Raw genomic sequence first — 10,812 nt, 5'->3', positions numbered from 1 at the left:
TGAGTGGTTTTGTCATCTCCTTGGTGAGGCATCGATATGACGAGCGCGAGCGCGGGCGGTACTTGAGAGGCAGCCGGGAAAGGGCGGCTGCGGATGGGTTGAAAATCGTATCGATTCGAACGCCGCCATCGCAGCCAGCCAAGCCAGAGGGCTCGAGTGCCTCGAGTAGAATCTGATTTATTGTCCGAACAAAAAAAGGCCAAATGCGTGTGTGGCGTGCAGCAAAGAAAAAGAAAAAAAAAAAAGCGTCTGAATTCGGCCGCACTGTTCCTTCGCAGCCTGCCGACTTTGAAATGGCACCATGTGTCAACATACGACGTGTGCCTGTTTGCAATGTTGCTCCTCGAGCAGGTTCAAGAAGAGAACAGGGTTGCAGCTTTCGCTCGAGCGGGGTAAGCACTGCCGGGCGGTTGGCCACGTCGAACTGCTAGCGACAAGTGTGAAAGACGATTGACGGCCAGTGCGGGGCAACTGCGTTGGACGGTGAGCCGATCGGAGTGCCAGCCAACGCCTCTGCAAGGCGGCTCAAGCGAGGGCGACCAGAAAAGAAAAAAATCCGCGTCGGCGCAGAGCAAAGGCCCGCTAGGAGGATCGACGCTACATGTCTCTCTCTCCCTTCTCACTAGGCCTCGAACCAGCAAGTCGACTCTTTTTTGCCTCGAAAAGGTTTCAGGAACCGCAACCCTGCCAAAGACCCCACTGGCACTTGAGAGCCCATTGGGCATCAAGCTCTTGGCAGCAGAGGCTGGACAAGCATGGGTCGCCGTTGCCGCATTGCACGCCTCGCTTAAATGCCACGGCGCGCCCTCGCACAAAGTGCAAACTTTCCTGGGAACTTCCCTCATCCAACCCTCCTCCCTTTGCATTGCAAGTCCTAGAATTCCCCCCCCCCCCTCCCCGGCTGTACTGTAGCTCTACACTCGTGACTGGTCGTGCCAGTAGTTTCACACTCCCAACGAGATCCAACTTAAGACTCGGTTCAAACAGCAACGAGGCCTGTTGTACAGCCAGGCGGTGACGCTAGCTACTGTACGTTGGCCATTTGACTTGGCGGAGTCCAAATTGGGCTTGCATACCCCGCGCCTCTTTCACGTCCCACTTTCTCCCCCACAACCCAACCGCAATCCCCGCCAGCCCAGCGCTCTAACAGTTTCAAACTTGGCCCTTCCTTGCGCTCCTTCCACACACACACACTCTCTCTCTCAGACACGTGGAGGTTGAACCCTCACACAAAGAAAGCGAACGATAGATAGCAAAGACAAAGCGAAAAGGATTCCAATGAGCAAGCGAAACGACCCACCTTCTAGTCGCGCTTTCCAAGCATAAAGACGCCCTTGACGGGCAGATTGCGCAGCTGGAGAGCGCCGAGGCCCGAGTTCCAGATCTTGGCACGGCTGGACCCCTCGATGCCCACCAACGCACCCTGGCCCGTGACGAGCTTCCATGTAAAGGAGCGGAAGATGCCTCCACGCCCAGGCAGCACCGTGAAGGGCACGTCGGTGAGCCTGGCACGGAGCAGCTTTCGCTCGCCCTTGGGGTCGGTAGGATCGACATACGTCTCGGCAGGTGCAAAGTCGTATGGCCTCACGCGTCCAAACGCCCTTTCGGGCAGAGGATCCGGTAGAGGCGGTGCCGGCTCCGGCTCCGGCTTGGGCTCCTCATCGTGCTCCTCCACCCCGACAAACGCAAGCCGCTTGAGACTCTCCAACGCCCCACCCACCATGGTCCAGCTGCTCGCCACCGCCGCCTCGAGACTCTGCAGCATGCTAGGCGGCTTGCCGTCAAACACGAGGATGTCCGGCCACAGATGCGTGATCTGCACATCGATGCTGCTCATCTGACCCGGCATGCTGATCTCGCCCATCACCGTACCGCTGCACAAAAGCTTGTCGTGCTCAAACGGATGCGGCGTGATCTTGAGGTCGTTGATCGTGACGTTCTTGATGAGCTCCGTCACCTTGCTGCCGGGGAACGAGATGGGCACGTCCACCAACCGCAGCGCCGACTCCATCCACTCGGGCAGCTCCGATCCGTCGCCAGGCATCGTCTCGGTCTCGTTGCTGCTCGCCGAGCCCGCAGGCACGGGCACGTGGAAGGGAGATCCGCCGCGCACGTACACCGTGTTGGCCTCGCCGCGCAGGAAGCGGCTCAGGAAATTGCTCAGCGCCAGTTGCTGCGGCGAATCGCCCGCTGCCTTGCCGTCGAGCTGCGTGTCAGCCGAGGCATAGGCAGACTTCAGAGGCTGCGCACCTGCGCCGAGTGCGAGCTGCTCGGACGGCAGACGGGTCTCGAGTGCATCCTGAGGAGGCGGCACCACGCGACCCAGCAGCTCGAGCTCGACGATCTTCTGGCCGCTCAGTCGGAACGGCTCGGTCGCCACCGCTGCCATCAGCACCGACGCATCGGGCTCGGGCTGGTCCCCCTCAGCGTCCTCGGCACCCAGCTTGCCGCCCTTGGGCTGCTTGGGCTTCTTGGGCTGCTTGGCAGGTGTGCTGGCATCGACGGGCAGGAAGATACCGAACGGCAAGCTGTAGCGCACGTTGCCCTGGAGCATCTTGCCGAGCGGATTCTTGGCCATCGCCTTGGCCTTGATGCCCAGCGCACGCACGAGCATCGAGCCGACACCGCCGCGGCTGTATTTGGGCTCGTCGTCCTTGCCGATCTCAAAGAACTCGTATCCGTCGACCTTGAGCAGATCGTCAATGTCGGTGTCGTTGTCGAGCTTGGGCACCTTTTCGAGCACGGGGCTGCGGATGTGGTGCTGCGCAATGTCGATGCGGCGGGGCACGTCGAAGAAGCCCGCCTTGCGGCCGTGGACGATGCCGTGGATCTCGGACTTGGCGAGGCCGCGCACGCGCAGGCCGGCGATCTTGACGTCGAGCTGCGCGATGCCCTTGTTGATGGCGTGCTGCGCGTACGCCATGATGTACGGCGCAGGCACGACGGGCTTGAGCAGCACGGTGAGGTTGAGCGGGCTCATGTTGTGCTGTGCTGCGGGCGTGCTGTGGTTGCCGAGGATGGGCGGGCGCAGCGAGTCTTGGTCGGCGTCGCCGTGCTCGATTTTGCGATTGAGCGGAGGCAGAGGCAGAACGAGCGGGTCGAGGTGGAAGGCGAGCATGTCTTGAGGATCTTGCACGGGCGATGATGCGAGGACGGCGGGGGGCAGCACGGACTGATCCCACGCGGCTCCAATCTCGGAGAGGCGCACCTCGCCAACATCGACCTGGACGCCGGCGACCTTGCCCATGGCCCACTCGACGAGCTTTCGCTCCTTGTTCTTCCACCAGCCCTGCTTGCCGCGTTCTCCGAGCCAGAGGTCGAGCGCATGGTCGGGGTCGAGGCCGAGACGCGCATCGACGCGGACGAGGATGCCTTGGTCCGAGATGTTGAGCAGCTGCACGCGGTCGGGACCCTTGAGCAAGAGCGACTCGTCCAGGATGCGGCTCTGCGCTTCGGGCGAAGGTGTCTTGAGCGTGCCGAGGTAGAGGTGCGCCACAGCGACGCCGATGAGCACGATCAGAGTGAAGAGCAGTGCCAAGATGGCGTAGACGGTGCCGACGAGATAAGGGTGTTCGTGCCTCCAGGCGGCAAACGAAGCGGCAGAGGAGGTGTGGATGGATCTCGAGTTGCGCTGCGAAGCCGAGACGGCAGCGCTGCGCCTCTGCTTGCGACGGCGGGCGATGCGTGCGGCGTGCGCCTTGTCGCCGCCCCACAGCTTGGACACCTTGAGCCAGGCGCGATCGAGCGGACCAGCAGCCGCGATTGCACTGGACTTGCGGGCGGATGAGCTCAGCAGCGAACTACGCTCGTGGTCGCCATGACCGGGAAGCATTCCGGTCTCGAGCTCCTCATCATCTACGTCGGCATCAAGACCCTCTGCCTCTGCGTCGCTGTCCGGATAGATGGGTTTCCTGCCGTGGCGAAGCGGCTGCTGCGTCGCCGAGGCGCGTCTCTCGAGAGGCGGCGCAGGCGGACGCGTTGTGCCATCAGGTGCCGAGCTTTCTGTGTTGCTGGGCGGTGGTGCCACATCTTGCGGCTGCGCTTTGGCCTGCGCAGGGTCCGTCGCCTCTTGGGTCATGGTGGGGCGGAGATGCCTCGTACACCGATTATGTGCGGTCCCTGAAGCGTAGACCTGGTTCTCGCTGCGTAGAGATTGGACTGCTGCTGTGTTTGTTCGAGATGACAGAGAGTTGATGATGGCGGTGAGTGGGGCCGGTGGGGATGGGATCGTGTGGAGAGAGGGATGGAGTGGGATTCAGGGTGCGATTTCGAGCCAGACCCTCGATTGCTTGGGATGGCCTTTGCCACGCTGCTGCTGCAGTGCCTCCTCGTCTCCGCACATCTGACGACGAGCCTGCATGCAGCTGCTCAGCCGGGCTCTCGGCGCCAAATCGAGGCTTCAGACCAGTCAAATTTCATTTTGTTCAGGGCCGCCAGTCGGGATGGGGCGCAGAGGGGTCTCGCTTCTGCAGATCGATGCGGCCATGCGGAGAAATCGGGCCGCCCTCCAATCGGGCCTTTTTGGCCGACGTCAAAAAGCTATAAAAGCTTCAGAGAGTCGCTCGGAAAACGCCGATACAAAGCCGAGTGTCGATGGGGAATTTCGCCGAGCTGCCAGTCGAGGTCCCTTTATCTTATGGTTCCGCCGGTCCTGAGGTTGTCGATGGTGGGTCAGGGCGCATACAGGCGTGCGTGTGGGACTTTTAATCACGACGACGATGAGGGTGCATGTTGATATCTCGGCATTGCAGGTCGAGGTGGTGACGAGGTGGTGACGAGATGAGCTTCGGATTTCGCGGTGGCCGAGGTCGTCGTGACTCGATAGGCGAGGTCATGAACCACTCCTCCCTACTTTATCTGCCTCCATCATCCGGACCACGTTCTTGAGCTCCAGCCGGGAGAAGCTCGCAGTTGACGCTGGCGATCCAACTGGCAACGCATTCCAATGCTCGCCGTGCCTACGCCCTCTACATCGCGGTTCCAGCGTTCGTTGTACGACGTGGACCGCACCAAGCCCTCTCCGTTCGCATGGAGGTCGGACGCGCAACCGCGCCGCTGGGTGCGCAGGATGGGTCTGATCGAGTCGTTCTTCAACACCATGGCTACGCTGCACGAGGGACGCACCGACATCTTCTACCGCATTCCTCTCAGCTGTCCCGCTCAGGCGTACGAACATCTCGCGCGACGCCTGCCGCTTGTGTGGGCGATCCTTTGCCGTCGCCACCCGCTGCTGGGCGCTCACGTCGAGACGCTCACACCGGGGGGCACTCGCATCGATGCGAAGCAAGCTGCAGCTACTCGCCACACGGGCGAAGCCGCCGACGACGGCTCGATCTCGTTTGAGCCGCATTTCGTCTTTGATGCCATTGGCTCGGCCTCGGATCTGCTCGAAACCGCGTCCAAGCGAGTCGCCTTTCTGCCGCCATCTTGGTCCGAAGATCCAGAGCTGCAAGCTTCTGAATCAGGCTCGACCGCGACTCGAAGTGACCGGGTGGTCAGCTGGCTCGACCGCTACGTATGGAATGGCAAGCGCCGCTTCCTCGAGCAAAACACTCCCTTTGGACTCGCCAAGCTTATCCTGCTCCCACCAGCTGCAACAGACACTGCAGGGGACACGGTCAGCTTTGACCTGGTCCTGTGCTCCGCACACTGCATCTCGGACGGGCTTAGCATCTCGGACCTCGCCGGCGAACTTGTGCGTCTCCTCGCGTGCTCTGAGCTTCCGACGCAGCTCCCCGAGCTCGAGCACCGCACCGAGTCGTCGGTAGGGGTCCCAGGTCTCAGCACGGCGAGATACGCTCAAATTAGCCCTCAGATGAAGCACGCCGTTCGAACTGGCCTGCTACGTGAGCAACACCGGGACAGCGGCCTCAGCGATGACGGGACTATCCACGACGCCGAGTGGATGGCGCTGCTGCCTGCTCCCATCGAAGCGGCGTATCCGGAGCTGCTCCCACCATCAGCCTCCACGGCGGGCGCAGCAGGATCGAATGCCGAGCGGTCAAGGCTAGCACGCGCGCGATGGTTCTGGACAATCCGCCGGGTCGTCGTCCAGATCCGCGCTGCCAAGGCGGAGAGCGCGGTGCTGTCGGACTTTAAAGCGAACCGCACGGACAAGTCGGTCGAGGAGCCATGGTGGGGTGCACAGACAAGGTGGTCGGCAGTGCGCCTGTCTGCAGAGGACACCTCGGCTTTGACGCGAGTGGCTAAGCGCAAGGGCGTCCGAGTCGGATCGCTGCTGTACTCGGTCGCTGCTTGTGCACTCAACACGCTCGAGATCACGCATACGCAGCCAGGGAGCCGCAGCGAGGAGCCCACGTCGACGGTGATGGGCTTTCCCTTTTCGATCCGAAGGTTCCTCGCGCCTGCTGCGGCTGACACGCAAGATCCTTTGCTGGTAGAATCAAGCTTCAGCGTCAAACTCAGCTTTAACGGCATCGGTCTGCCACCTGCCTCGGTCTTCTCGCTCAACACATGGCCCAGCGAAGCATCCGAGTTGTTGTCGTTGAGCGGGTTTGAATGCGCGCAGCTCTGGCAGACGGCGCGTCAGGTGCAGCGGCAGTTCAATGCCATCTTCCACGAGCCACGCTTCATGCACGCCGACGGCTTCCTGACGGCGCTGGAGCGCGAGATGCGCTTCCGCAAGAACGGCGTCAAGGACGTCTTCCAGGTGTTCAAGGACGATGGGCCCGCCGGCGCCGACGAGCGCACGCCCGGTCTGGCCAAGAAGAACATGCAGGGCCCCGGCTCGTCGCTCAACTTTAGCATGGTCGGTCTGCTGGACACTGCGCTGCCTTCGCGGTTGGAGCTGATTCTGCCAGCAGCTGACGCCGCACAAGCATGCCAGGCGGTGCTCGAGGTGCGAGACGATCTTCTATTTGGTGTGCGCACAAGAGCCGGCGAGGCGTTCGGCACATCGTTCACCTTCCGCGGGCAGCTGAGCCTCGAGCTCGGCCACGACACGGTCGTGTGGGATACGGCCAAGGTGCTCGACTATCTCGGTCTCATGAAGACCATCTTGGAGGCGCTGGTGGCGGCTGAGGAGGCAGGAGGGAAGGAAGGCAAGCTGAAAAAATAGATTGAAATGTCGATATATTGAAAGTGTAACACCTTGAAGTTGAAAATTGGGTCTGAGCTGATCGGTCTGTGCGGATGTGCTTCACGTGAAGGCGGCTGCGCTTCTGGCAGAGCGTCGTGTGGAGCTGACGACGGCTTCTGTCGCTCAGGCCAGAAAGTGGCACTCGCTCTCTCTCTCTCTCGAGAAACACACTGACGCGGCCACGCAGCTTCTCCACCATCCCTTTCGCATCGCTATCCCATCGCCTCCCCCGACTCGCACGCTTTTCCTGCACTTCACACCCACATCGCTTTTGCCAGCTCTTCTGCCAGACACACCGCTGCTCGCCATGTCGCTCTTTGGCACGTTTCCCGGCTCGTCGCGCGGGCCAGCACACGCCGCTGCGCCCAAGGACCACGTCGTCGGTCATCAATTCTCGCCCTACGACTCGAACGGTGGCAGCATTGCGGCCGTATGCGGGAGCGACTTTTGCGTGATTGCATCCGACACTCGTCAGAGCACGGGGTACAACATCCAGACGCGCTACAAGCCCAAGGTGTTCCGACTGAACGACAAGGCGACGCTGGCGACCAACGGGTTCGCGGCGGATGCGGAGGCGCTCGTGTCGCGCATCCGTCAGCAGCTCGAGATGTACCGTCATGCACACGGCCGTTCCATGCCGCTGCACTCGATCGCACGCATGATCTCCACCATGCTCTACGGCAAGCGCTTCTTCCCCTACTACGTCTACAACATCCTCGGCGGGCTCGACGAACAGGGCAAGGGCGCAGTGTACTCGTTCGACCCCGTCGGAAGCTACGAGCGCGAGTTCTGCCGTGCTGCAGGTGCTGCCCAGTCGCTCATCCAGCCGTTCTTTGACAACCAGATCATGTTTAGGAACCAGTCCGACACGCCGGAACGCAAGGTTCCTACTCCGGGACAGATGACCCTCCCCGAGGTGCTCAAGATCGTCATCGACTCGTTCACTTCCGCCACTGAACGTCACATCGAGGTGGGCGATGGTCTCGAGGTGTTTGTTGTTCGCACGCCTGCCGCCGCAGCGTCCGCAGAGGGCGACCAGGCCCAGGCTGCGACGGGCGCAGCGGCCGTCGATCTCAACACGCTCCCCTCCGACGCGCCCTTCAGCGTGGCAGAAGCCGTGGGCGGCGAAGACGAGCAGCAGCCCGGCGCCGTCATGGTCATCAGGAGAGAACTCAAGAAGGACTAGGGAGCTGCGTCTTTCCGATCGTCCCGTGTATTTTGCCATTCAAGATTTGCCCTCGTGTCGTGTTCGAGTGTAGGTGTGTGCTGGAATTGCATGGTGCGTGAAAATTAAGGGCTGTGAGCGTCGGCGTCGACGTCGGGAAGGCTGGATTGAACGACAAAGGCGTCGGGCACGCCGGGGAGAGGTTGGATGAGACCATGGCCGAGCCAGAAGTTGAGGGCGGCGGCAGCGTCGGCTTCGCGCTGCAGGTTGAGTTGGTCCATCACGTCGGACTGGGTGACGACTTTGGGGGCCTCGGTGCGCTCTGCCGCCTGTGCGCGCGAGATGACCTCGAGCACGGCTGCCTGGATGAGCGAGCACTCGACCGCGATGGATTGGCCCGAATCCAACTCGACCTCCAACTCCACCGAGCCCAGATGGTTGAGCCAGTGCAGTTTGCGCATGGCCTTGGTCTGGCTGAACGTCTTGCCGTACTCCTCCTGCGCATGGCCGAATAGCGGCGGCAGGGTAAAGTCGCCCACGCCCGCCGCTCCGGGCTGAATGGTCGGTTCCGGCCAAAATTGACGCGACACAATCAGCGGATGCAGCCGCGACACCATGCCTTCCACCCCAACCGCAGCGGTAGGAGCCTGGCTGCGACGGCGGTGGTGGATCTCGCTGTCGATGCGACGCGACTCGGTGACGTCGCCGAGCATGACGTCGCACTTGCCCATGTTCTTGTCGCCAAAGCGCTTCTTGAGGATCATGTTGTTGCGATACTCGTCCATGGCCTTGTACGCCTTGACGTGCACCAGCTGGTCGGCCATGCTCTTCTCGAGCGCCGCAATGAAGCCCGTACGGTCGTCAAAGATGCTCGTCAACATCGAGAGGATGTCCTTGGACGTCGACATGCGGTATCCGCTACCCGCCTCCACCGGCTTGGGCACCCAGTCGGGATCGTCCCAGTCCTCATCCGACGACGCATCGCTATCCGACACCTCGACCTGCACCACCCTGCGCCTCGCCACGCCGCGCTTGACTTTGCGTCGCTTCGGCTGCACTGCCGATGCGGGCTGTGTGGTCTGGAGCGACCTTCGTGCTCGACGCCTGCGTTTGGTGCCGTCGTGCTCCTGCTCCTCGTCATCCGCGCGTTCCAGCTCGTCCTTGAGCAGCGTAAAGTCCGGATCGTCGCCGAGCATCGACGCGACGATGACGCGCACCGTATCCTTGCGCGCACGCAGGTAGCGGCGCAGCGGCGACACGACGCGCGAGAGCACGACGCCCGTCGCATCCATCTCGCGCAGCGCGCGCACGAGGTGCACGTACATCTGGATGATGTCGCGCGTATGCGCGCCCGGATGCAGCAGCCGCATCTGCAGCGCCTCGCCCAGCCTGCGTGCCACACCCAGCCGCTGGTCCGCCGTCTGCAGGCTCAGCCGTAGATCCTGCAGCGCCGCCGCCGACTCCGGATACACGGCCACCAGGTCGAACAGCTGGTTGGCACGCGTCGCGCACAGCGCCTCGTCCAGCTGCACGTCGAGGCGAGACAGCCACGTCGCGCTCTCCGCTCCGTCCGAGTCTTGCATCGCGTCCGAAGAAGGTGTGTCCGGTGCGAGGCAGTGTTGGCGGATGGCCTGGACGCGCGGCTTGGCATGCTCGTCCAGCCACTGCTGAAGTACCGGCCGCGCTGCCGACTCGAGCTGCAGCACCTGATCGTGCGCACCCGGATCCACCGCATCCACCACCGCCTGCACCTTGCGGCCAATCTCGCGCTGCACCACCCGACCCAGCAGCGTCAGCACGGTACTCGACACGCCAGCCAGTTGAACATGTGCGACAAAGCACGACGAGAGGTCGACATGCGTCGGCTCTGCCACCAGCTGCTCGAGGAGCACCTGCAACGCTTCCACTGCTGCAGCGTCAATGAAGGGCCGCAGTCGGTCCTGCAGCGAGCGGAGCAGTTGGTTTCGGTGCTCGTGCAGGCCGTCGAAGATGGCTGCGGGGCTGTAGGGCGATAGCCAGACGCGGAACCATGTGGAGATGGCTGCGAGCTTTGCGGGCAGATGGGGAGCTAGTTTGGACTGCGTTTGACCGGAATCGTCGATAATGACGAGGCCACGGTCTGCAGCTACCGCATCAAAGGCACGCAGGCAACGCTGCGTGTAGTTGGAAGAGAGCGCTTCGAGGACGGGGCTCGGTGTGGAGAGGTGCGACTTGGAGCTGGATGGCTGTGCAGAGTGGTGATCAAGAAGCGCCTGAAGAGCGCTGTTGGCGTGGGAGTCGAGACGGAATGCGCCAGAGTCCGAGTCGAAGAAGCGGCACTGAGACGGAGCGCACGGCTCGAGGTGCGCGGTGAGCACCAGGTAGGCGTCTGCCGAGGTCGCGAGTGATGCAGGTGCCTGGGCTGCATCGGTGCGTCCGACGAGCAGTCCATGCACGGCTTGTTTCCATGCGCCGGCGAGCGACATGGTGATGAAGGCGAGTGGTGATGATGGGAGGTGGCAGGCCGTTGGCACAGGTGTTGATCAGTCCGAGACCAACACCGAAGCGC

General features: G+C 62.3%; 3 protein-coding genes across 3 annotated transcripts; 1 reads left to right on the top strand and 2 right to left on the bottom strand.

Annotated features, from left to right (window-relative positions):
- Positions 1 to 1,303: 1,303 nt before the first annotated feature.
- On the bottom strand, positions 1,304 to 4,078 carry PAN0_002c0974 (uncharacterized protein; the record flags this gene model as incomplete). Its single annotated transcript, XM_014803141.1, has 1 exon — positions 1,304 to 4,078. The coding sequence occupies one exon, from the start codon at positions 4,076 to 4,078 to the stop codon at positions 1,304 to 1,306; it is 2,775 nt and encodes a 924-aa protein (XP_014658627.1).
- Positions 4,079 to 4,945: 867 nt separating this feature from the next.
- PAN0_002d0973 (20S proteasome subunit) lies at positions 4,946 to 8,285 on the top strand (the record flags this gene model as incomplete). Its single annotated transcript, XM_014803140.1, has 2 exons — positions 4,946 to 7,030; positions 7,170 to 8,285. 2 exons carry the CDS (start codon positions 4,946 to 4,948, stop codon positions 8,283 to 8,285), a joined length of 3,201 nt encoding a protein of 1,066 aa, XP_014658626.1.
- Positions 8,286 to 8,389: 104 nt separating this feature from the next.
- On the bottom strand, positions 8,390 to 10,729 carry PAN0_002c0972 (uncharacterized protein; the record flags this gene model as incomplete). The annotated part of the gene is made up of 1 exon (XM_014803139.1): positions 8,390 to 10,729. One exon carries the CDS (start codon positions 10,727 to 10,729, stop codon positions 8,390 to 8,392), a length of 2,340 nt encoding a protein of 779 aa, XP_014658625.1.
- Positions 10,730 to 10,812: the final 83 nt, after the last annotated feature.

Source organism: Moesziomyces antarcticus, assembly GCF_000747765.1.
Source record: "Moesziomyces antarcticus DNA, scaffold: scaffold_v10002, strain JCM 10317, whole genome shotgun sequence".
Lineage (NCBI taxonomy): Eukaryota > Fungi > Basidiomycota > Ustilaginomycetes > Ustilaginales > Ustilaginaceae > Moesziomyces > Moesziomyces antarcticus.
Note: the sequence above shows the minus strand (reverse complement) of the source record. Positions and strands in the feature narration are given on the sequence as shown.